This window comes from Etheostoma spectabile, chromosome 12 (assembly GCF_008692095.1).
Source record: "Etheostoma spectabile isolate EspeVRDwgs_2016 chromosome 12, UIUC_Espe_1.0, whole genome shotgun sequence".
NCBI lineage: Eukaryota > Metazoa > Chordata > Actinopteri > Perciformes > Percidae > Etheostoma > Etheostoma spectabile.
Genome location: NC_045744.1, coordinates 8832670 through 8859324, shown reverse-complemented (window position 1 = coordinate 8859324; position 26655 = coordinate 8832670). Strand labels below are relative to the sequence as shown.

At 40.8% G+C, this 26655-nt stretch overlaps 1 protein-coding gene across 1 annotated transcript in view; it reads right to left on the bottom strand.

The window, feature by feature from the left end:
- Positions 1 to 8298: 8298 nt before the first annotated feature.
- Positions 8299 to 26655, bottom strand: part of LOC116699148 (tensin-3-like) — a 34038-nt gene continuing 15681 nt past the window's right edge. The window contains 17 exon segments of the mRNA XM_032531572.1: positions 8299 to 9657; positions 9778 to 9807; positions 10000 to 10068; positions 10165 to 10333; positions 10516 to 10593; positions 10771 to 10848; positions 11138 to 11233; positions 12662 to 12793; positions 12882 to 12968; positions 13075 to 13634; positions 14252 to 14381; positions 16274 to 16357; positions 16517 to 16649; positions 16754 to 16911; positions 20707 to 20827; positions 20829 to 21901; positions 26316 to 26417. Of these exon segments, the coding sequence (XP_032387463.1) occupies positions 9513 to 9657; positions 9778 to 9807; positions 10000 to 10068; positions 10165 to 10333; positions 10516 to 10593; positions 10771 to 10848; positions 11138 to 11233; positions 12662 to 12793; positions 12882 to 12968; positions 13075 to 13634; positions 14252 to 14381; positions 16274 to 16357; positions 16517 to 16649; positions 16754 to 16911; positions 20707 to 20827; positions 20829 to 21901; positions 26316 to 26417 (3245 nt within the window). The 3' untranslated portion in view covers positions 8299 to 9512.

Sequence of the window (26655 nt, the reverse complement as noted above, 5' to 3'; positions counted from 1 at the left end):
TTTCAGATCCACACTGAGTTCCTTTGACTTTCCCATTGTAGCTTTGTAGCTGAGTCTAATCACTGGGTCAAATGAGCCCTATTTAAATGGGCTCATGAGAAGTCAACAGCTGTAGTCAATCAGAATCACTTAGAAGAAGTGAAGAGGCCATGACATGAAGCTAATTTGATTGACACAACTCGCTACATCACCAAAATTGACATATTTTGTTGCTGTATGTATATTTTGACCCAGCAGATTTGGTGACATTTTCAGCAGACCCATAATAAATTTATGAAAGAACCAAACTTTATGACTGTTTTTTGTGACAAACATGTATGTGTTCCGATCACTCTATCACAGAAAAATAAGAGTTGTAGAACTTATTGAAGACTCAAGACAGCCTAACATTGTGATTTTCTACAAGTGTATGTACACTTTTGACCACAACTGTACATATACATATATATACATATATATATATATATATATATATATATATATATATATACATTTATATAATGTTCTTTTTATTCCTGCATGCAGATACATGTAGAGTAAGGTTTATCTGTTTATTTACCTCCAATCTTGCACAACTGTAGCCTCAAAAGGTTGCAAATAATAGTTCTGGCAATGCTAGACTACATTCACCTGTTCTCTTGCAGTGTTTTATAAATGGGACAAAGATTATCCAATGATAAGACTTAATAATAAACAGGTTTTATGTTGGCCAGATGAAAGTCAAATTATGAGAATATCTGCTGCTATCAGTCTACACAATCAGTTTTGTGGAGAATATCCAGCAGCTGAAAGTAACTCAAGGTGACCTGCCTATAGGGTATTCAGTGCTTATGATCCGTGTAAAATGCAACTCATGTACCTGTTTCTCAGACATGCAGTAAAGCAGTGGTCTCGGAGCTTGGTGTTAGGACGTATGACATAGTCTGGTCTAGTCTGGGTCTAGTCTACTCATTTGTCAGCGCTACAAAGCAGATCTTAAAATAAGGACACATACCACAAGTGAGAAAATTCCTGAGTAATTACATCTGTGTTTTTAGGTCCACTATTAATTGGTTACAGATGAGAGAGGGAATACACCGGCAAAACTCTCCAAAATACCTCAAAAGAATAAGTGCAGGAGAGGAGAGGTGTACAGTTCCTCTTTGCTTTTGAATGTTCTTGGACACCAATGTCAAATCAGTTGCCAACAAGCCCTGGCGTACTGCTGCCTTTTAACAGACAGGTCTACAGCAGAGCAGTGCTCAGTGGAATGCCAAACATTTGTTTCATATGCTGAAAAAAGACAGCTTATTTTCCTCCCTCTCCTCCACTCAGAGCTCGTTGGACCCTTCCTGCCACCTGTGCATATTCAGCATAGCAGAGGAGAGCGTCAGGCACAGGGAGTAGTGTACTGGAGGAATGTCGTCGCAGAGCAGCCACTCAATAAATAATGAGTGTGAAGAATTTGCTATTGCACACACAGGATATTACTGTACATGTGTTTAACATAACCTACTGTCAAAGCCCACGCTGGTCAACCGCAACTGCTTGACAAATCCTAATCCGGAGCAATTTTCCACTGTTTTAAGATTTGGTTTAAATCCCATGCAAGTGGTCTTGCATTGCCTCCAGTAGTTGTGCTGTAACTTACTGTATCTTATTACACTGGAGCCTTTAGCCAAATATATACTGAATGCCTGCTTCTGGATGTCACACGTATTCTCAGTTTCATCTTAAATCCTATCAAAGCCATAGGTTGCTGCTCTGCTTCACTGTGAGAAAATATTTAGTATTTTAATGTATCACTGTATTTAGTATTATAAAACTGCAGCTTCAATTATTAAGGGATTAGTCCACCTAAATTATTAAAAATGAAAAAAAAAAAAAAAGTTTTGAGAAGCTGGATTTTCTAGCAGTGCAGATAATTTGGTCATTTACACATAAATATATCTTAAAAATTAAACACCAACATGCCAATTGCATGTGATATATCTGATTTAATGTGATAAAATCTTTTATTGTGTTGGGTGAACTGATCCTTTTACACAAATTTATGGTAATTTGATGTACCTTTGACAATCATGGGCCGGAAGAAAAAATATACAGTAGTTTACATTACTGATACATTAGCAGAGTGCCTTATTATCATTCCTTTTATTGATATTTATTATGTTGATACATATACTGTAGTGATGGGGAACGGCACAATAATCTGCAGCAAGGGCCAAAGCTCACAGATTGAGAAGCACATAGTTTCATCAGCTGGTGGTCTGCAGAACATGTCTAGGTGGACCCCAGAGAATGATGGATGATGTGTGGTGTGTGTGTGTGTGTGGTGTGTGTGTGTGTGTGTGTGTGTGTGTGTGTGTGTGTGTGTGTGTGTGTGTGTGTGTGTTGTGTGTTGTGTGTGTGTGTGTGTGTGCGCGCGCCCATCATTCTCAAACATTAGCCAACCCTTTTCCCATACTTACCTGGAATTTGGGATGGCAGTGGGGTCCAGTGTGTCTGTGAAAGCAGAGAGAGAGAGTGTGTGGGTGCTTTATGTGTTGGAGGAAGAGGAAGGGGTGGGACTGTTTAGGAATGAGGCTGCCACATGTCAAGTCTGGTATGGTTACTGTTATTCTTATTTTTTTTCTCTCTCCATAGTCTTATGACCGTCTCTTATATAATTTCCCTGTCTTAGAGCTTTTCGAGTAGACTCTAATAATTGGATGAAAAGGTCTCCATTATAATTAATAAGATCATCCTTCCCCTTTGATTCTGCTCTGCGCCCATACAGAGCTTCGACAATTATTTGATTAGTAGATGTGGTTTGAATAGTGGACAAAATAAAGAGCCAAAAGGGGCAAAGGCCACCTTTCATCTAATTCCAGGGTCGGTTAATTATTTTTTTTTGGAGTGGTCTGTTAGTGGAGCTGTCATGGTCCCCATTTCTGGAGGCTTGGCCCCTGAGGCAATCCAAGGCTGTAATTAGGCCTGAGCGAAGTGGAGGACGGAGAGAGAGGAGCTCTCAGCACTCAGCCTGACAGATTGCAGAGTGCTCGGAAGTAGGCTGAGAGTGGCGCCGCTCACTTTGGGCTCCGAATCCCCCCTAGACAGTATCACTTCCTATGTCTATATTTCTATGTCTCGTGTAGACACATTAGGACTTTGAACATGTATTTATACATGTATGTACATTTCCTCACATGTTCAAAAGATATTGCTCTCTTTTTCACTCCGTCACTCTGAGCATGTAGTAAGTGAATTCAGAAAGCATGGTTTAAATGTAAACTACTGTACTGCCAATGAAGCTGTTTCTGATTGAGTTTGTAATTTTTAATTCATGCTGCATTTATTTTTCTTCTTTGAGTGTTTGTTCATCTTCAACAATGGTGTCACAAGACTTTAATACAACTGAAACGGACAGCTACATGTAATTTATTTTGGCACAATCACGTATCATTTTCTAACTGACACCAACACCATTACTCATACTACTATTCATCGTTAACAAAGAAAAAATTATATTCAGTGGAGGAGGGAATATCCCTTGCAGATGCAGGCCCTACAATGCTCCATTTATTTTGTAAGTGAGGGTGGTCTGTGGTTGCAAGATGTGGTTTGATGCTGAAATGAAGAGAAGAGACAGAGACTTAACACAGTCCCTGTAAAATGTTGTAGCCTACTCTGACAGGTCCACCCAGCTGTATTTACACAAGTATGTGTATTTAAGCCACATTTTACATGATTCTTTTGCATTTTACTTTTGTTTTTTAATCTCTTTTGGGCAATTAATTATATGTGTAGTTTATTTTCTGGAGTAGTTAATTTTGTCAGTCCATGTTATAGTAGTCTCGCTTTGCCAGGCTGGCATCCACACGCTGCGGAGCGGAGAAGGGTCTGCCTAGTCCACACAGCATTTAGATATGGGAGAAAAACAGGATCTGGTTTACTTCTTTAAACCAATCACAATCGTCATGGGCGGCACTAAACTCCGCACGGAGCCGCTGTAAAATAGTTGTGCGAGAGAAAACCCAGATTGGACAGTCTAGTTAGCTTTCTCAATTTACCATGGAGAGATCTGAGGAGCAGTCAACCATAGTCCGCATAAATCCACCAGAGTTTAAAATTCCAACACAAAGGAAGCGGAAGGAAGTGGACATCGGCAAAAATACATGCACCCGGTGGAATTTCCTGCGACACCGGAGCAATGCCGCAATATAGTCACGGATATAGACTAATGTTATGGTGAATTAGCCAATGGAGAGGAAACATTTTGGTAAATGAGGGGTGCAAGTTGCCCAACAAGAAATTATTAGTACTTGTACGCCTTGGGCTACTTCTGCTGTTGCCAAGGAGTACACGTTAACTTGATGCACATATTTGCATTTAGGAGGCAAATAAACATACAAAAAGCATTATGATTGGTGTGAGGCTGACCTTTAGTATATTATCATAAAAAACAATAAACCAGCAGGCTGTCTGTGCAGGACACTCCTCCCACCAACCTTTGTAGGTTGTGGAAAGTTGACCAAAAAAAATATTGCATCAATATCCACTTTTACATAAATAACGTTAAGTTGTACATGCAGAACACAACATCTAGTATTATCATGTTAAAATGAATACAGGTGGAGCATGATCAACAGTGGTATTAATAAAGGTGTACAGAGCTCAAATTCACATTAGCATCACTTAACCCTTCTGCTTGGTTCTTTCCAGATCAGCAACCATGACGATGGGCTATTGAGACCTTTCACAGCCATAGTCAGCAGACTGGGAGTCCTGTAGCACCCATGAGCACCTACAACCCTCCAGTTACATCACAAACTGTTTTGGTTCGTATGGGACAGAAATGTCCAGCTTTGACACTACGTACAATTTGAAATGATTCTGACTCAAGAAATCAAAAATATTAATGTTGCATACCTCAATAAAAATTGATTATCCATTGATGGTGTTGGGCATCGTTTTGACCTGACTTGATCTGGACGTGGCCTGATATTGAAGCCCATAATTAATCTCACAATGCAGTTTGAGGTTTCTGCATCTGCTGAAAACAAAATCTAGGGGCCTCAGATTGTGCAGCCATGCCTGAATGCACATTCTATTTTTGCTCCACAACCTTTATTATGCCTCAGAGGACTGAGATGAGCCCCGACCCTCTAATTAAGTGGCCATAAAAATCCTTCAGAGCTGGGGTGCTCGAGAAATGAGAATGAGCTCTGTCTGCCTGATAAACCAGACCATTTACCTCCACATTTTCTGAAACGTGAAATTTGATTGGCTTCGGTCTACTAGAAGTGACTGTTGTAAATCTGTAAAGTTGATTGGAAAGCTGTTAGTTGTTGAGAGAGGCATACTGTATGTGACAGGCTTAATCAGTGTCAGTTATGGGTCCTTGCTCAGGTCAGGAATGTCAACACAATAGCAGTGATTATATTAGGCTACTGAGGCTCATCAGTGGTCGTCATGTAGGTTAATGGTTAGAAGAAAAAAAAGCCAGTATCTGTTGTTGGGCATCTTCTTGTCTGTTTTTCTTTTAACATTCTCCTACATCATTAATCAGCTAGGTAAACGTAAATATGAAGACATATACACTATATCAAGTTTCATGGGGAATTTTTGCAGTATCAAGTTAGAAACATAGGTTTCACATACCAACACACACTGTCATTATGAAATATTGTCTCCTGGCAAGGTTTCTCTGTGGTCTAATAATGTTACTTGGTTTTCTGGACTTTCCCCAGCTTCTTTTATTTTGAGGCAACTCCACACTAAATAACAGACGAAGACCGGGCTCTGGCTCTCTGCAGTCGCCACACCTGGGCCTTCGCTTCCTTCCTGCCCTCCCCGGGAATTCTTCACTTTCACCACCTGCAGAAGGACAGTAGTGAGCAGGGGGAGGAGGGAGGGTCTACCCCATTACACCTTTCCTCCCTCTTTGGCTAGGCTATGAAATTGTATTCCATCTCAGCACCATTAGAGCAACCTGCCCAGGCTTGTGTGGAGGTAAAATCCTTTTTTAGTGCACTTCATTAATGAGATAGTGGACACGTGTGAGTGCACAGAGCAAGAAAGACACCCGACAAATGGCACTTGTGAGTCAGCCTAATTAAAAGATGGCATTGTGATCCACTTAGGTTCGTCACCATTACTGTTTAACCTTCAAGCTACAGCTAAGAAAGTTCAATTTGACAAGGGAAATAAGCCACGTCACTAAACCACTCCACTTGACGGCACATGGGTTCAAAAGCGTTGTGTTGATAGCATCCTCTGCTGGCTGCAAATAGGACTGAAGCTATTCATTTCTTACAGCAGTTTCCTCATTACTGGCCCCTGGGCAGTAGTGTCATTTTCTGTTTACTTTTCAATATTGTGAGATTCAGACCCGCAAACTCTATAGTACTGAAAAAAGGTGACAAAAAAATGTCAGTGATCGCAATACGCATGTGAAGCCTTTTAAAGCTTTGAAAGATTATAATACAACGAGAAAACATCCTGTTTTGATGAACAAATGTTTTATTGCATATATATTATTGAATTATAGTTATTGATGCAACGTGTTCATCGCTTTCATTTTGCAGCTGGAAGCCTAAATGTGGTGCTAATTTTAATTATTTTGTGCATTACTTTACATACTGCTGGGGGGCTTGTGGATTTCCCCCTGGGGGCCAATATAGCCTATCAATATTTGTTTGCAGTATAGTATAGAATCTAAAGCTGACGGATACATTTAGTGGAGTGAAAAGTATACTATTTGCCTCTGAGATGTAGTAAATCAGAAGTACAAAGTAGCAGAAAATAGAAATACTCAAGTAAGTACCTCAAATTTGTACTTCAGTACAGTGCTTGAGTAATACTTGGTTATTTTTCAACATCGGCAACTTAGTTGAGAAACGCCCGGAAGTTAGCTAATGCTAGATAGTTTAGCTAACATCCGGATTGTGGCTTTAGTTTAAACAGTCTGCAACACCATCGTTGCGTTGTTCTGTTAGGCAGCGGCTACTGTGCCGTAGTCTCGCATTGCCAGACCTTCCTCCACAGCGCTGCTAAGGCAGGTCTGGCTAGTCCACACAGCATTCTGAGATGGGAGAAAAAAATGCTCTAGTTTATTGGCATTTCTTTAAACCAATTCCAATCGTCTTGGGCGGTGCTAAGCGCCACAGGGCCTCTGCAAAATAGCCTCAAGGAGAAACTTGTTTTGGTGAAACGTGTACGTTCAAATGTCGTGCAACAGAAAAAAAATCAGATTAAAGCAGTTAACCATAGTCCTCAGAAATTGATCGGAGTTTAATATTTCAACACGAAAGACAACAACCACGAAAGATGAAGGTAACGGACATCCAACCGAAAAAAGTGAAATCCAGAATTTGGAATTTCTGTTTGCACCAGAGCAATCCTGAAAGTGGAACGTTGTGGATATAGACTAAACTGTGCCGCACAGTAGCCTCCACACATGACAAGTGTAACAATGCAGTAGAGTAATTATCTTGAAGATTTTCATTTAAATAAAGTTTTTTAAGTCACTACCTGAGGTAAGACATCGGTGATGACACACCTGCAATGACCACGTATCGCCATAGACGCCGCCAAAGAGACCAAAACAGAGAACTTTGAGATAGTAACTTTTTCGTAACTTAATTATCGCTACAAAAATAAAAGCTTACCTCAAGTTTTGATGTCATGACATATTTGTCAAGGAATCATTCTCTCCTCACTCCTTTAGCACTTCAGATGAGGCAAGACCTGTGCATGCTGTCTTTGGTTCAGCAGTGTGCGTAACCCAGTTAATCGCCGCATACCGGCGGGTCAGTCATTAACGTTACCAATGCATTAGGTGCAGCCAAACTTTATTTAAACCCACAGAACTTTACTTTAAATTCTTGTGGAGATCCAAACTTCTATTGAGTTACCAAATATGATCCTGAATTTCAAGGAAATGTAAGCTAACAACCATCCGTTTGTTTCCTGGAAACGACTACCTGGCAACTGTTCTGGGCTATGTCTAATTTTTCCTTTAAGGGTGTAACACATCACCAAGATTAAATCCATGTTTCATTTTATTTATTTACAGAACACATCAAACAATACAATAATAATATACAAATAAACTGTTCACATGTAGCATGTTATACACAGAGGCACAGTATTGTATGAGATAAGCATGAGGTACAGATAATAGATAACCAGATAACACGTGTACATAAAAAAAAACAGAAATGTATTGTGGCCGTAAGTTCCTCTCTGGATAATATGGCTGCCCAACACAAAAAAAGTTGAAAGGAAAAAAGTTGTATGGCCATTGTCTTATATATAACTAATAAAGTATATGTCAAATCCTAAATTTATTTGTGCAATTCCAACACTGAGATGTTTTCTTTCTTTTAAGAACTTTTAAAACACTAACACAATTGCAGCATTTGTTTGCTCCATATTCTGTAGCAGCCTGTCTTTTTTTATTCAAATGAAATGTACAAAATTGAGGTTACTGTCCAATATATTTTTGATACTGAACCACTGCAGTGCTTTAGTGTTAGTGCCCCCACCAAAAGAAGGCAAAATAAAGTAAATATTTGGCAGCTGTGATTGAAACGCCACTTATACCTTCTTCTTTTCAAAGCACTGATGTGTTTTTAACCAACTCATGTCAAATCAATATATATATATATATATATATTAGGGTTTAATTAAAATATTTTTCTATGATTTCTCTCCTTTCAACACACACGCACGCACACATGCACACACTTTAATTAAAATGTCGCTGACAGCTTTAAAAGTGGTCATATTCACATAAGAGAAAGACAATTATTTAACAAGGATCAGCGAAGCCAGATACATGCTGCAAGTGTACAGAAGGCTGTGGTTTAAAAAAATAAAAAATGTACATTGCATAGATAAAACAAGATAATCCCGTATGCACCTGTAGCTTGTCCTAATTATACATATTTGCTGCACTGCCTTTCCACATATTAAATTCCACAACAAAATACTGCATGCTGGACAGATGCAGCACAGTGGTGCTTCTACATTCGCTACAACTTTACAGAATGTTACTAGCTTAAATGAAGTTTGTTTTGGTTAAATATTAGAAAACAATGACATGCAACACGGTACAGCTTTCTTGATTTGTCTATAAAAATGCTATGCACAAATGAGAAAAGCAGCCATTGTATTATGTGCGTTATGTACTTTAAGGATGTTGAGGAGATATATCTAACTGTATTAGACATTACAGTTGAAATCACATCTCGTATGATTTTGTTGTATTCTCTGCTACTTTACAGTTCATTTTACAGGAAAGAAAAGTAAGAGCATAGAAGAGATTTATATTTTTCTATTGAAAATAAATGTAATTAAATGTCCTGGTGTTGGTAAGTGATCATTATGCACTTAATATCCAGTTAATATTATTATTAATATCCCGGGTTAACGCCACCATCGTCAGTCCTTGACATTTTGTCCTTTCTTCAGCCTTTCAGTCTTTATTTCTTGTTTCTACTCTGAGTACAAGTCTGTCTAGGTGATCAGCTCAGTCTGAGGCAGGCCTACTTACTTTTTTGCGAGCCAATCATCACCTTGGAAACAAAGTTGACAATGGCGCTTGCTGGCTGCTCAGGGTCATGCTCTGCAAACAGGTGACAGATATTGTCCATGGAAGTGCCAGTTTTCCTCGCCACAAAGCCAAAGATCCTGCAGAGGTGGACAAAAAAACTTAATAGCAGAAGTGTCATCTGCCTCAAACTGACCACGTTCCTTTAAATATAGAACTTCTTTAATGCTGTCTCTGGTTGAAAATAACAATTGGCTTACTTTGCTGAAGGGCAGCCATCTTTATTCCACCTGTGAGCAGTAAAAGGAGGATTGTTATTACCTTGGTAGAACTTCTCAACTGCACATTCAAAAATAGCAGTGATAAGGTGTTGACATACCACGCCTGTTTAGAATAATAAAAGGTTTACCTAACAATAGCCACGACAGACACTATTAACTCTTAAATGACATGTGCTCAAATGTTAAATCAGCAATACTCACTTTCTATCTTGAGGATCCAATGCACAGAATATGACTGTATTTACATTGTAATGCCTCCTGAAGAACAGCCTAAAAAGAGACGGGGGGGGGGGGGGGGGGGGGTGGGGGTTAAGAAAAAAGTCTCTGCATGTGGGTATGGTGTGAATATGCTCATGTTTCACTCACTTCCTTTGGTTGTCAGTGAGGGTGATTCCCTGGGAGGACACCTTGAAGTGGACTACAGTGGATGTTGGTGGAGGGTTTGAGCTCAGAGACATACTGGTGGCTTTCTGCACCGCCTGGATGCCTGTTAGGGACTCCATCTCCACGGAGCCCAGGTACCACACATTACAGGCTACAGGGACACACAGATTCAAATTACAACTGCTGAGTGCAAATAACTGTAGTAAGTGTTTTCAGTGACATAGTTCATAATAACAGGACATGATTGTGCGTTGCGTCTGTTTTTATGTACAGTGCCATCATTGCTTTGTCATAATGTCTATTCAAAGCAAGTGATCTTAGACGCCTGATTACCTGCACCCTGTTTTAGCAGCTCAGCCGCAGAGTTGGTGACTAATTGTGAGGTAGTCTCCACAACATCTTCAAGAGGATCTATAAACAAGAAAAGCAAATAAGTCCGTGAGATTCTTGGGGGAAAACCATAACAGCTTCATAACAACATAAAACGACCAAATGGCCAGACAGATAAGGGTAGACACAACATCTAATTTATGTTAATTTTCTCTTCTGACCAAAAATGAGGTCTGTGACAGTGTGTTGAATGTTTACCTCTGTCAGGTATGATAAGTTTGCAGGGCAGGGCCAACGGGGTGATTGAATGTTGGCAGACCAGTGCAGTTAAGCTTCCTGTAAAACAAAGATATATCAGATATTGCTGTAAGATTTGATGTTTGACTGCCTCTCACTTTCACAACAACAGATGAAAACATGGAGCAGCAGGCTGTGAATAAAATGACAGGTGCATTACTCTGTGTATACTCTAATGGTATGCTGCAGGCAAAATGACCAATCGACAGATAGTGGTACAACACAACAGACAAACATTTAATTTTGTGCAATGTAGCCAAAAAGCCATGAGGGGTCACTGTTGTTAACCAGCTGTAATGACAGAGATTTTAACAGAATAGGTACTCACCAAAATAGGGCTCATTGGGGCAACCCTTCAACCGCACTCCTTTCTGTGTACACTCAATCAGGAAGTGGCGTACTAATTCATTGGATAGATCACCACCTGTAAGACAAAAGTGCCGATAGAAGATGCAAAAATAAATACGATTATTACTTCCTCACAATAGCCTGTGGTCTGTTTCAGTAAAAACTGTCCTCTATCTGACAGCCTAGATTCACTCTGACCTAAAGAAAAGCTTCAAAAACTTATCTCAGAACAACACATCATTTCCCAGTCTGAGTTACATAAAACATGAAATCGCCACATTCAATCTCTTCAGAGATTAATGGGATTAAGATTCAAAAGAAGCGCCTCTGAGGGGGCAGGAGGAGTCTATCAGGAATGTCTTGACACAAAGGCTTGGAGAAAGGCTCACTCCTAAAGGTGGGTTTGGTTTCACTCTTATAAATGAGCCACAATGCCCTAAAATGAAAGCGCAGAGAATGACCATGTCATGAAGGCACCATAGGTGCCTTTGGACCGTGTCGGGGGCAAAGGCAAACAACAGGGCAGGTGTGAGTGGGAGATCATTTTAAAGCTTTGAACGCTTTGGTGGCCTGGTGTAGAGCATTGCTTATGATAATGTGTATCAGACACAAGTTGGATTATTTATCTGTGTCATTTATTATCCTATAGCCCTTTTCTTAATAAGAAAAATGATGTGTGAATCTTTATCACCACTCAATCAGCATTTGGTTTCATGTTGAAACATAGCCAGAGAATGTTTGGCCAGATTCATCTCTAGACTTTGTTTTCTTTCAAAATACTTCCACCCTGTATTTCCTGAATATGATAAACAACAACGCTAGGAAGTAAATAACCAAGCAGCCTGTTTTGACCCCAGTCCCTAGATATTTCATCCATAATAGACAGAGTTATGTGGGGCAGACAGCTTCCCAAGAGATGGCCATGGGATCAGAGTTGGCTTATGGACCCAGCACATCCTTTGTTAAAGGCTGAAACATTAGCTGTAGGTCTAAGACTATCAGGCAAAAGGGGTCTGTTTGGCACAACACACTCTCAAGTTCCAGCATGAAGACAAGTACAGTGGGCTGTAACTGTAGATGGCTTTGTGTGTGATTGTCTGATGAATTATTCCCAGGGCCTCTGTGTTACTGGACCAATCTTTGCTATCTTCACTATGATAATTGAAAAAATTAATTAAAATACACTTTTTGTGAACAAAGTTAGTTATTTCTCCTAGTTTTCACACGTTATGCTAAGCTAGGCTAACCACATCCTGATTTCAGCTATATGATTAACACAACAACATGAGAGGGGTAGCAATCTTCTCATTGAAAGACAGCAAATATGGGTATTTCCCAAAATATTAACCTATCATTATAACGAATGTTCATTTAAAAAGAAAAAGTTTAAAATTGCAGTAAGTTATGCAAAAATAAGGCTTCTGTGACACTATTACTGAACTGGATCTTATTTTCAAACCAAATTAGTATAAACCAACAAGTTTGTCGTCCACATCTGCTGTACCTTTCTTGGTCTGTTGCAGAACAGATGGTGGGGGAGTAGCCACCTTCATTGCCAGTCCATAAGCCCCTCTGAAGGAATGGCTGTCCCGCACAACAAAGCAACCAGGCTCCTTGTCCTTCAAGACTGAAATGGCTGTGTAAAGAGAAACATAATTGTGAAGTGGCTCTATAGTTCTGTGAAAATATTTCCTTTATTTTATTACTTTGGAACAAAAGCCTACCTTGATCCCTTGAGATATCTGGCTTATACCAATATTTTGATGTGTCCTGCACAAACTTTACAGTAACCTGCTTGTTGGCCAGTACATCTGGAAAACACACAATTATCAGCAAAATAATTAGCAGTGTTCATTTGTGTGTGGTTATCAAGCCATGGGATATCACTGAGGGTTTTGGCTTCAATATGTAGCTTACCTGGCAGAGGTGAGGCTGTGCTCAGTGCCTGAGCTGAGAGGTCAGGCAAAACATTTGGAAAGGGAATACTCAGGGAGCTCCCACTGTGGGGACTCGAGAACCCACTGAGGGCTGGAGACACGGTTCCCATCGAATGCTCCCCATCTGATGCCCTCTTCTTCTCAGGCAGAACAGGGGGCAGCATCTGGGGCAGCTGTAACTGAGTCTGTCCATCCATGGCAGACAAAAGCTCCCTGTCCATGCCTCCATTTCCCAGCAGATTAGAGTGGGTGTTTGGACAGTCCGTGCCATAGCCGTGACCTGAGTCATCCTGCTCGTCAAAGCTTTGAGCGGGACTGCGGCTGAGAGCATAGCGAGCCATACAGCTTCGCTGGCTGCTTCGGGGAGAGCTATGGGCGTTAGGGGCAGGGTGCATGTGGGGGTGGTGCAGGGGAGGAGAGTGGTGACCATAGTCTAGTGACATGGAGTGCGGCGGTGGTTGTCTTGTAGAGGGGTAGCCACTCAGAGATGAGTGGCAGCTCAGGACAGGATGCTCTGGCCAGGATTGGTTTGTTGATGAACTTAAAAGAAAAAAAGAAAAGGTCATAAACATACTGTCAAAAAACAACATTAGCCAAGTTACCAGTCAAATGTAGAAGCAAAAAGCCACAAAAGAATTCTAATTAAAGCACATTTCTATCCACTACTATCATACAAATATTAGGAGTTGGGTGGATCAAGGTACACAGTTGGTGGAACTTATTCTTTCAGTGTGTGCCAATAAAGCATAAACAAGATAACTAAAAGAGTGCCAGTCAATCTCAAACAATGTAAGAACGTGGTGGAAATATTGCATTTGTAATATTTTAAATGTATTCTTTACTCCACACACATCAGATGTTTTCATGTGACGCCATTTTTCATCCATTCAGTGACTTAAGTGACCTTTACGTCACATGCTACATGTATGTCGGTATTCATTGGCTAAGTCTCTTTTCATTGGACTTTCTCACATGTTGTTTTTATTAATACGCTAACTGTTCCAATTCAGCCAAGTGTAAAAACGTGATAGCAATATTTCAACTTTGTTTTCTTAATTTGAGGTGTTTCCACTGTGCTTTTACTTTATGCGCAAATTGAAAATGTGCAAACAAGTGGTGAGTCTAGCTTTAAAGTTCTGGTTAGGACAGATCTGCACCTGTCTGTCCACGGAAGGGTCCCAACAATAGAGGCAGAGTGTGTAGCACTTAGCGTCCTGTGGCAGTTGATGGTGTCGGGTAAATTGTCGACTCCAACATGACTGATTATCTCAGAATATCCCCGGGGTTCTGTGTCACAGCAGTAAAACAAATCAGAAATTTAAATTCAAGCACATTTATTGACCGCGTTCACAGTCAGGTGCTGTTTTTCTTTGAAATGTTGAATTAAAATACAAATAGATTGAATTGAAAAACAAAACACACACAAAACTAGTAATAACACACACAAAACACAATATAGTATAATATATATATATCAACACACATAATATATAATATATACAACACCACACACACACACACACACACAATATACTGTATATACACATACATTTATATGTAAGCACACATATATACACATTTCTATCCACATACATCTAATATAAGCCAACAATACATACTAAAACATACATACATACATACAAGTATTACTGAGAGAAACCAACTTAAAAAAATGAAATAGACAAAAATAAGAAGACTTAACAAGTAGGAATGTATGATACAGCAAAAAAAATCCCTGCAAAAAAGCTCTGGATTAATTCCAGTGACAAACAATCAATATTGGAGTAGAAATTAAATGAACCCGGCCATGAATCTACATAAAACCAGTCACCTATTACCTCTGCCACAACCCATAGAGTCAACATACTAGGAGCCACTAACAGCCTTGAATCTAAAAAAGCTCATGTTCAAACTCTGGCTTTACAGCAAAGTCCTCTCTGGACTACTTGTATAGGAATGAGAGGTGCAAAGCTGTAAGAGTTGTTGCTTTCTTCTAGTCCCTATTTCCCCACTGAGTACACTGAGACACTTTCATGGGGGAAGCAAAGTTTTTTGTGTCATGCCTCCTGACCCACAGTAACCATGGAGATGTGGCAGGACTGAATGTGGTGATTCTTGCCTGGGTGTCTGAGGTAGTAAGAGGCACAGCAGGGGCACAGATCTGCTCTAAGGCCCTACAACATAGAGACATATTGCAGATCACTATGGAAACAAGTCCACAGGAGTTCAAAGTAGAATGAACATGAAAGTAAAGTTTACATTCATGGAGATTTAATTCCATATTCAGTATGTGTGTGTAGTTTCAGACCATGTCCAGTAATCTAAAAACATACCAAGTGAAACACAACTAACTTCATTTAAAGGGCACAAAAAACATCATATTTATGTAATAATTTGATGATAAAGTAAACAATAAAAACATTAAGAATGGAAAATAGCATTAAAGTCCACAGATGCTGATGCTGCAAAGTGCTATGAATGTAAACCTCCCATCTCTGAAAAACTTATAGCCAGGGTGTGTTCCACCTCAGATAAACACCACAAAAAAACATCCATAGAAACAAATGCTCAGTTTTAATCTGAAGAACAACATGGTTGTGTCCTAAAATGTTTTCTCTACAGGCTGTGACCACAAAGAAATTCTCCAAAAACCAAACATGAAGGGCACAGACTGGTTAGGAATCTCCCTACTTTCCCATGCATGAGGCGTCTTTGTTTTCGGCTTCTGTCTCAAAACCACTAAAATTCTTCAAACAACAACGTCACCATTATTAGGTACAGAATGAGGAACCTCAAATAGCTTCATTCTAGTGTGAAGTGGAATATGAGGTAAATAGGGGAAATTCTGCACAAATAAAACAACATTGGGTTCTTTTTGTTTTTCACAGCAACCTGGCCAGCTGTTTAACTTCCTATGATAAGGTGCCTCAAATCCATAGGCTCAGAAAAAAGTCAAATTATCCATTTTTATTTTACAATGGAATGACATTTCTGCTTTTTAAATATATACCGTCAAATTATATGGAGAACGGTTTTCTATACCACTGCTCTGTATCCCATTGTTAAACACTGCTTTTAAGTTCACAGAGGAAGACCACTATCTTCCCTCAGACTAAAGAATTTTCATAACAAATTCATATGATGTGGTCAGTTTGCCTTTAGAAGAAATCTGAACCTACCATGATCTGTTCTGTAGCCTCCGTAAGATTGCATGCTAGGAGATGGTATTTGCCTGAGGTGAGTCAATTCCGACATACTTTTCACTGAAAACACAAAGAACAGGAACATTTCATTAAACCTACCAAACAAAGCTGGTCACAAATACATGCAAAATCAAAAGATAAAAGAAACATATTTACAAGTGAGATGCTTCAGTGCAAATGACAACATCCATCAATGACAACAGACAGTACAGTACTTACCGTAAGGTGTTGGTGGAGAGATGGGAAAGGCGGGAGTAAGTGGAGTCATGTCACTCCCGGCCTCGACCCCACTGTCCATGTCTGGGCCCTGGGCCCTATATTCAACACTGTCAGTCCTGTACAACAAGGGGTGCTGTAACAAACAACAAACGCATACATGTAACCAACCATACAGACTAGAAAGATTCATGAAGGGGGAAGGAGCCATTATACACTGTGTGCACATGCTGTATTTACCTGAGACTGTGGCATGCAGGGGGAGTATGTCCGCTGAACCCTGTAATCCTCTGTCCCCCCCCACCCTGAGTTACAGAAGCCTGGATGATCCGTGACATCGCTTCCTTGGCGACTCAGACTCCGCGTGACACCCACCTGTCCCTCACTGGACTGGACAGCTGGATACACACAGGTAGACAGCAGCAAGCAGGTCATTAAATGTTAACAGATCCACAGGCATCACTGATTTCAAGGAAGTAAAGTACGTAAAACTGAAAGAAAAAATAACAGTGCTTTAACCTTTGATATATTTTAGGAAAGTATTCAGCAAAATGTTCTTTTCCAACACTGCATCTTCTTCTAGTCAAGGTACTATTGAAATGTCTGTCTACTCTGAAATTAAGGCATAATAGAGTTGGGTTTGGCAATATGGTTGAAAAACATATTAGTATAAATGGCATTTTCTGATATGTATCACAATGTCAAAAGTCACAAGTAAGTACATAAAACTGATGTTCAAAGCAACTAAATGTGTTCCACTTATTGCACTGTACTAAATTGAACTTTGTATTCTAACAAACACACTAATGTCAATTCAATTTATGTTGATGTAGACTCTGTTAAATGTCTGGCATTGATAATTTGAATTTCCTCTATCCAAGTGACATCACCACACCGCTACCGGTGGGTGTACTGCCTATTGTCATATTTTGAGAAGACAGCTGAGGAATGCCAGACTGGTGGGCTGGAGGGTGTGGAGTGTGAGTGTGTGTGTGGGAGGGGGTGTTAATGTTGTGACTAATCTGAGTGCTGCCACTCAGCACCAGGGTGTTAATTTGAGCCCTCCCAGCAGGCTACGACCTCTCAGCCCTGAAGAATGCTAACAGTGCACGGGTGCTAATGCCAGGGATCATCACTCACTTTGTCTGGGTGACACATACAGTGGCATACGTGCTTGTCAAGGGTTTCTCAGGGTATGCAGCACAAGTTTTTTTAAATCTTACATTATATACATCAGGGTGTATGTACAGGATATTATTCTAGAGGTATGAGAAAAGGTCCTGGAGATAGGCAAGCATGGATCTGAATGGTGGAGACAAATTATCTTTACTTGCAATGACTGACATTCAGTGCCATCATGTCTGTAACCTAATAAACCCTCAAGAGTTGGGTTGGGCAGGATCAGGATAAATTCAGTATTGTGAGGCAATAGAGATTTGGCAATTTCCTCTTAGTTGTGTCTGGCCATTGCAAATAAATGAGCAGGACTGCTTCAAGGCAATATTGGCTTTACAGCACTTTTGCATCAATGTAATAACTCCTTAATGTGTCAGGTATTTCATTCATTGAATTCTCCGAAAATTCTCCCGTCTGGTCATTTTAGTTATAAAAGATTTAATGATTTTTCAGAAGATGTACTTAAGAATGATATAGCTAGTGATATAAAAGTATATAATATATAACATTGTCTCGCTATTGCTCATCCCTACTAAAGAGAAATCTTATACTGGGACATTCATTTGAGCTATCATCATAATAAAACCACAATAACGTATCAAGTCAATTATACAGTTATTACCATAAGCACTGGCTGCAGGTGCATTTTACAAACACATATGTAACATGTATTAATGGGTCTTGTGCCAAAATGTTGTTTGATCAAATGCACGGTAACAGTTAATATAAAAATATAATAAAAATACAATTAAAATGGTACAGCCTTCTAAAAGCCATGACGTTACTGGAGATATAAGCGTACAAAGAATTTTGCAACGCACAAAATTTCTCCTGCACACTTTACTTTAGGCTGAGATGAACCCTCAACCTTCCTGAATTTTTTCACCTCTCATCAGTTGCTGTAAGTCAGCCCCAGTCCACTTTACACAACATAAATACTGTAACTTCACTCCTCCATCTCCTCTTTAGTTTTTACTGTGAAAACGATAACAACATAGAGCTGTTGTGCAATGGTGTGATGAGAACAAGCAGGAAAAGCATGACTGGTCTAGTTACATGGATACTGATTGCAAATGTAAGCCAGAAAGCACTATCAGAGCTTGAATTCCTTTCAACAGTCAGCATGAATCATTCATTAATATAACTTAACCAGCCCTCCTTTATGATAAATAACATTTGCTCCAACTTCATGTTACAACAAAGCTGGGCAGAAGGACTCTGAGCCATGAATAATGTAACCAATGCAAACAGATAAAAGCCTAGATTAAAAAGAATTCATTACTTCCTACAAGTTATTTGCAAATTAGCAAAAGTTATAGCCTTTGGCATTTGTTTCTTGGAATGACACTTCTGCGTAGTTGATATTCACTGACAGGTATAACTTTTAGATTGGAATGTGGAAAAAAACATTGCCTCAGGCCTCACTTGTTCCTCAAGCCTCCCCATATTGTGCATTGCTGCAACCACAGGTACACATGCTGGAGTGGGATTCACGCATTGCTAAAACCCAAACAGCTTTCTGCGTTTTCTCTGCCTCACGGGTTTTCAGCTGAAGAAAGAAAAAGAAAGATCCATTGCACCTAGTGTGACTTTCTCAAGTCTAAGGTGCCAAACTAGGTAACTTCTAGGGTGAGCTAAATTTGATATAGAAGTTCTAATCTTTGTAGCATGGGAAAGAAAGGAATTTTGTATTCTTGCAATTTCTATAAACATTGTTGGTAGAAGCAGACATACAGTTGCTGAAACACATTCTGCAAAATCTTTTGCAGTCTTTTCAGATCATAGACTGCCTCCTTGAACATCCTCCTAGGATCTGTCCTGGGATCATTTTCAACATGAACAAAGTGGAAATAACTTTGGTGGATATCTACTATAGAGTCACTACGTTGTATTACCTCTGTCTGCACAACAAACCGAGCAACGGCAGTCAAAAGAGGAGAAAATTGAAGATCTTAGCATCATATCGTTGATAAGAAATGAAAAGAAATGAGTCTGAAAAGATGGAAATGTGGTGAACATGATACAAAAATATGTAGAGCAATTATTAGAGAGGATTCAAATTAATTATGAATGACATGGTTTGTGTGGTTGTGTTTTAGGGCTGTGCAATAAATTGAATACAATTTCAGCTCTTAAATCACAAAAAACAGTAATTGTGAAAAAACAATTATGTTGCACTTTTGCTTTGCAGATAAACACCTATTTTGTCAAGTTCAATATTAACTAAATAATCGTGATTATGATTTGTTCCATAATCAAGCAGCCCTAGTGTTTTACGTAATGCTTAAAACTTTTCACACACACACACACACACACACACACACACACACACACACACACACACACACACACACACACACACACACACACCACACACACACCACACACACACACACACACACACCACACACACAACACACACACACACACACACACACACACACACACACACACACACACAACACACACACACACACCACACACACACACACACACACACACACCAGGGAAGGTCTGAGGGAAACATAAGGTTAGGGACTTGATTTTGCAAATATCTGTATTCATCATGCAATCTCTATAATCAAACGCTGAGAGACGGCAATGTTCAGAGGTCGGTGACAGCTGCTCTCCCTCTCTTCATTTACGGTCCTGATCCTCTACTCAGATAGCTATACAGGCAAGTCTGGACGGCGCTCCTCCCTCAGATTCATACTGAAAACATCTGAAAACCTGGCAACAACCCTGCTATTTCTGCCAGGTGGGGGAGGGAGGAGGAGTGCTTTGTTAAGTTAACTCTGTAGTGAAGGGAGAAGAAAAGATGATACTCTTGGAAAGGAATAACTCTGTCTATTTATAAATATTCCTAGCATGTTAATTCAAGTTGTTTTATTACATTTATCTTTGCCATAATTATAGTTTCATAATGACTGTCAATCATTTCTTTTCACAAACTCACTTCCAGACCACACTTCATCATCACCACCACCACACCCAGACTGACTGACTGTTAGACTTACCTGTCTGCTGTGTGTTTTTCAGGGTTGCTGCGTTATTATCGTTGAATCGGAGATTGATGCCGTTCGTGCATTTGGAGACTGAGCCGTTTACGTGGGTCTCGCCGTTCCTCTTATTGGAGCTGACTGTGGCTCAAAACTGGCGCGAATGTGGGATCCAGGTCCATGATTAGCTGGTTGAGCTGGTCAATGGAGTTGTCAATGTCCATTGTGAGAGATTTAAACTCCTCGTCACGTTTGTTGTTGTTGTTATTGTTCATGGTTGCCTGTTCTTTGTGTGGTGCTGTGTTTCTCAGAGCATCTGCCGTCATGTCCCTGCTAGGGCCCTGTGGCTCAGTAAGCAGGCCTGCTTTCGGTGAACTGCTCCCTTTCTTGTTCCCTGGGTATCTTTCTGTCTCGTTTCCATCCTCTGCCATGTAGATAAGCTGTTGTGCAGCAACCATCTGCTGCTGGCGAACCCAGGACTGTGTGGAATAGCTTCCCTGTCTGTAGACGTGCTGCTTGGGCATAGGAGCACTGCTGGGATTAGCAGAGGCCACAGAGTTGCTCCTGGAGCTCAGGCAGCCCCTTCTTGCCTCAGCATAGGCTCTCTCATACTCCTCCATTGGAGTGGGTGCAGGGTGGTGGAGGTGGTGTTGGCTCTGGCTTTGCTGCTCCTCTCCACCGGGACTCCCAAAGCCATCTGACAGCAGGGAGTTCTGGCTGCTCTTGTGGCAGGAGGACGACAAGGTACCTAGGCTGTCCACACTGTGCAGATCATGACCTGTAATGACCTCATCATCCAGGATGTCTGTTTCCCTCTCTCGGGGTCTGGGGTCTCCATTCATGTGCACTTGCGCTGGGACTATCTGCTGGATGCCCACTATGGGGCCTTGATCACCCATCTCCCTCAGTGAGGGGTCCTCAAGACCAAAGCCACTTAAAAGACGCTTCAACTGGACCTTTTCCTGCTGGCTGGGGCCCTGGTTAGGCCTGATGGTGGTGGTGGTGGTTGAGGTGGGGACAGGTGTGGGTCTGTCAGCCCACAGAGAAGTGCTAGACAGGCCCGAGTCGCTGCTGACAGAGAGGGCGTGGTCGCTGTGGTCAGGGCTGGAGGTGGCGGATGTTGTGCGGGCCCCTCTGCCCAGTGTTGCTTCTCCTCCGCTGGGGCTCCTCTTGTTAGCCGCTTTTTCCTGGGTTAGGCCTTGAGATCGTGGTGCTGCAAAATAGAAGAGATGCAGCGCTTCATACAGTCAGCTGGTAAGGGCACACGTACACACAGAGAAACATAGACAGCAGAGGCTCACGTGGACGAACACAAACGGCACAAAACCACAGACAGGACTCTGTTAACATGCACAGTCATGTCAGCTCCATCATTTAGAATCTGTTACAGACAAAGCTCAACACTTGATTCACCTGACGAAGACAACATTCCAGACAACACAGAGCAAACATCCGAATACAAATAACTAGGTCATCTATACATGGACAGAACAAATATAAGTGAAAATAAAAATATGTGATAACATTTGTAACAGTTTGTCTCATTAGATGTGTCAGAAAAAAAATCCCTTGTAGAATCACCAAAATTATTCAAATCCCTTGTTTTGATTTGAGTTTATGTCAAGCAAAGACAATCCGTTCATTTTGCCATAACAGGTTCCACCTTGCCACAAGGTGAACTGCCAAGGTGCTGGTGTATGCAGCATCTACAGCAGACAAAGGTGTTCCTCACTCTCAGGTTATATAATATATATTAAGTCTTGTGTTTGGTGCTACAAGAGGATCTTCAGAGTCTGACCCCTGCATTCCTCACCCAGCTGTGATTTAGACCACCCTACTCCCTCTTGCCTGCCCCTTGGCCCCCAGCATATGTCCAAACAACCTCCTTAATCCTCAGAAGTGAAAGACAAATCGCAGTCCTTATGCAAGACAGAGTCAAATCCATCACAAAAGAAAACAACAAGAATCTAGTTTACCTAGACTTAAGGAAAATGATGGCTTGAGAAGAGGTGCTTGTGAGCAGCGTTGCCAAAGGTACCAGAATTACCAAACTTTCTGTTTCACTGTCACTCTCTCCTTAACAAAGAGAGCTGGAACATGACTCCTACGCTTCTCCCTCAAACTGTCGCCTTAAGTACTTGCCTTTCAGTCAAACCATGACTGAAGGATCTGAATACCAGAAACGCATGATAAAAAGCTCCCCCTACTCCTACTCTGCAAACGTTCCTGTATGTATACCTAGCACCCCCGGCTCACACAAACACACCAGTGGAACCTGCATCTGGTCTTGAGCAGCCTTGGCTCAGGCCTCCATGCTGGCCAGTTCCGCCGCGAGTTTTCCAACAAATCCTTCTCGTAAAAACCCTTCTGTCAAGGTGCAATCAGGTTTTAGGATGGATGTTTGCCCTTTCTCTCAATGCTGGCCATCTTTCTCTCTCTCCGTCACCCCTGTCATCGTCCTGCCTCCCTTTTCTTTTCCCTCCCCCTCATGGCCGCCCATCTGTCTCAAGAAATAAAATCTCTTACCTTTGCAGCCACTACCAGGAAAGAACACAAAGCAATCCCAGTCTCCGGTAAAACAAAACATGTAGAGAAGAGGCAACGCAGACCCAAGAGCGCAGACATGGCTTTCAACCAACAGATAATGGTCAGGGTCAAAACAAGAGTGTATGGATATGTTGGCCCCTAGCTTCTTTCTCTCCTGAGAGGTGCAGTTTTGTCACTCCCCCAATGGGGGACCATTGAGAATCTTCTCAAACTAAGCAGGGAATGTAAACAAAGAAGGCGGAGTTCCGGAGGACAAAGCTAGAGGAAAGCAGAACCCGACCCTGCCGCATTAGGGGCTTCCCCACTGTGAAGGAGGGAAAAAAGGAAATAGAGAGAGAGGGGCCAGCCCAGAGAGTTGAAGAGGAAGACAACAAAGTCCTGAGATCTCCAGATTTTTTTACTATGTTTAAAGCAATCCCTGGCTTTCACTGGAGTTCAGCATATCGCAGGAAACATTGTCCAACTCAATTATGGGGTTAAACAACTGGTTATAGAAAACGGTTTTACAATAAGGGTAAACTGACATAACAAACAGAGGTTAACCGAGTATGTCTTGCTTAAGAAAATCATTAAACATTCATATCTAGCTTCACGTTTTTTGTTGTGGTATGGTCATCTGAATAATCACCAATTACGTGCAAGGGCAGCAAACCAAACCGGTCCTCAAGCTCTTGTGTCGCAGGAGTAGGTCGGGTTGTGTATGGATATGCAATTACCCAACCCTTTCCATTCCTTCTCAGTTACTACTGTCCTGCACCTCCTAAATGCCAAAACTTTGAGTCAATAGCATAGTGATGACCATCATCCTTATTTTCTTCCGCCCAAGCTTCTATATGTGCCTCCGATGTGCATATGACAGCCCTTTAGAACTAAAACTCTTAAAAGTCCTGTGTATAATTTGTACAGAACATGCTATACATAAAATGTGTGAAAAAAACTGCATTATGAAAGAGTTCAATTACCATTTTCTCTCAAGCCCCTAGTGGTATACAATGGAGACAGATATGAGATGTCCATCACTGAGAATTCTGTCCCTAAAATGTTGTGAAGATGAACAAACATGAAATAACTACATTTAAAAAAAAAGATCCACAGCAATATTACCTTGCAGAAACAACTTCTCAGTTGCTCTAGGTAATCCACAGACTTTGTCGTTTTCTCTCTTTCTACAGCTTTGATACTTCTTTACGACTTTTTGAAATTGATATTTTCAAGAAAAGTGTACAGTATGAAATGTGCAAGACAATTTGCAACACTGTCAATTGCAGTCCAGTCATTCTTGATTAGAGGATCTGCCTGCAGCCATAGGTGTTTTAAAGTCATCCTGTGTCACAAATACATCTGGGATTTTGCTCAGGTGTAACAAAAAGGTAATCAACTTCAATTCTAAGTATTTAGCATCTGTTTAATGACCTCTGGCAAATAGTTTTAAACCACACTGACCCTTTTATAAACTGTAGGGTCACAAAATTAAATCTGGTAATCCAACAGAACTTTTGCCAGGACTGTAAATTTATGGTCTTAGTCTAATCTTCCTATAAATTACACTAGTACACCTCAGTTGTCTTGAAGTCTGATTAACTCTCTCATGTCAGTGCAGTCAGCAGCTGTAAGCCAAGCTACACTAAAGACAACAGCCTACTTTGACAGTAAACCAAAGTAAACAACCTTTCTGGAAAAAACAATCTTTTAAAATTCAACTCTTCATTCACACGTGGGGATAAGCACACACTCGTACTGGTGATTGATGAAAAGCCATTGAAGTAAATGAGGTTTTCTTTTCACAACCTTAGCACTACAGTGGCAAATGGTTTTCAGACTTCCTCCTCCTGACCAACTTCTGAGTGACAGCCTTTCAGAGTCAAACTAGGCCTGCCAGAGAACTGGTGGTAAGAAGATGCAGAATTCCAACAAAGCTCCCAGGCTCCTGTCTCCGATGTAGTGTTTACATGAGAAAGCAAGGCTGTAAATATCCCACATGAATGCTTTGGAATCAAGGCAAGGGGAAAAATGCTCCTTTGTTAATGTCTTTGCTTTGCTTTGATGGATTCTTAAATTTGAGTGTTTTGCTTTTTCATTGCATTCACAGAGGAGTGCATACAATTATATATGGACTTGTTGGGGTATTTTAAATGAAAATAAAAGAACTGCAACTCATTTTCATTAAGCTGAACTTAGCTTATAAAAACACTCTGGGAAAGGGTGGATCTGTGTTTTAATGCGGAATAGAGCAACAGCTTCCCAGAATAGAGGGACGTGGTACCACCAAATCGCTCTATTCTGGGAGGTTGTTGTGAATTCTGCGGTTGAGTGCAGAGCAACAACCACAGCTAGGACAGGACGCCCCGACAGGGTGGCTCTGAGTCGGAGTCTATGTGTGTCTGTGAAGGAACTAGTGAGAGTGTGTATGTGTGTGGGATGGTTAAAGCATGCCTATTCATTTCAAGAAACAACCAAATAGAAATCTCTTGAGAACTAATTGCTCTTCCTCTGAACCAAGCATTCCCTACGTACAACAACAATCCTCCCTATCCTTCACACAGCAACAACACTGCTTGTCATGCCTATCACCTTGCAACCTAAAAGGTACATTTCAGCTGTCTTTTCCTTTACTCGCCATAATAAAAGTCTTGTTTCCACAGGGCCTGGCTTCCTGGGTTTTAAGTCCCACTCATGAGTAATAACTCATGTTTGCAACATAAATTCCAGCTTGCAACATACACCAAGTTAGTGGTGACTGTGTTTGCATGGTAATGCAATCACACTGCAGTCCCTTAATAAGATGGAGCAGAGGACCTGTCACGCTGTGTTAATTCCCTGAGAGAGAAAAAGAGAGAGAACGAGTGTGTGTGTGTTTTTGTGAAACAGAGAGAACACGGTGAGTACTGGAAAAGTAACAGAGAGAGGAAAGTGGGGGAACTCCATTTCATGTCTAAATAACACCCTAGTCATATTTCTTCCATTCATAAAACAGCCACCGGTATTTTCACTCAGGTAGTGCCTGATTCATTAGGCAGACACTGGCATTGTTATCAAGTCTTGTGAGTCATGTAGTAACTAATGCAGCGTAATTACTGTACCTTCACCATCACAGATGTTCTGGTAGGAGTCCCAGCGGATTAATGGATCTGCTGTGTTGTAGTCCACAATAACATCCGCCCCATTTTTCCACCTGTCAGCACCTGGACCCCAAGATAACATTATTGTTGATACTGTATCAAAGCAAAGTGAATAGCATACATATTATTCATCATAATGTTATTTTAACGTTGGTTATAGCTCGAGAAAAAAAAATGAAGGCTCCGTCTTAGCAGGACATTTTTGTGTAAATATTTAGGGATGGGCAATAATGGTAGATTTGAAGAGTTCACTTCGCATTACTCAGTCATGAATCTATTTATTATCCACAAATCCTACTAT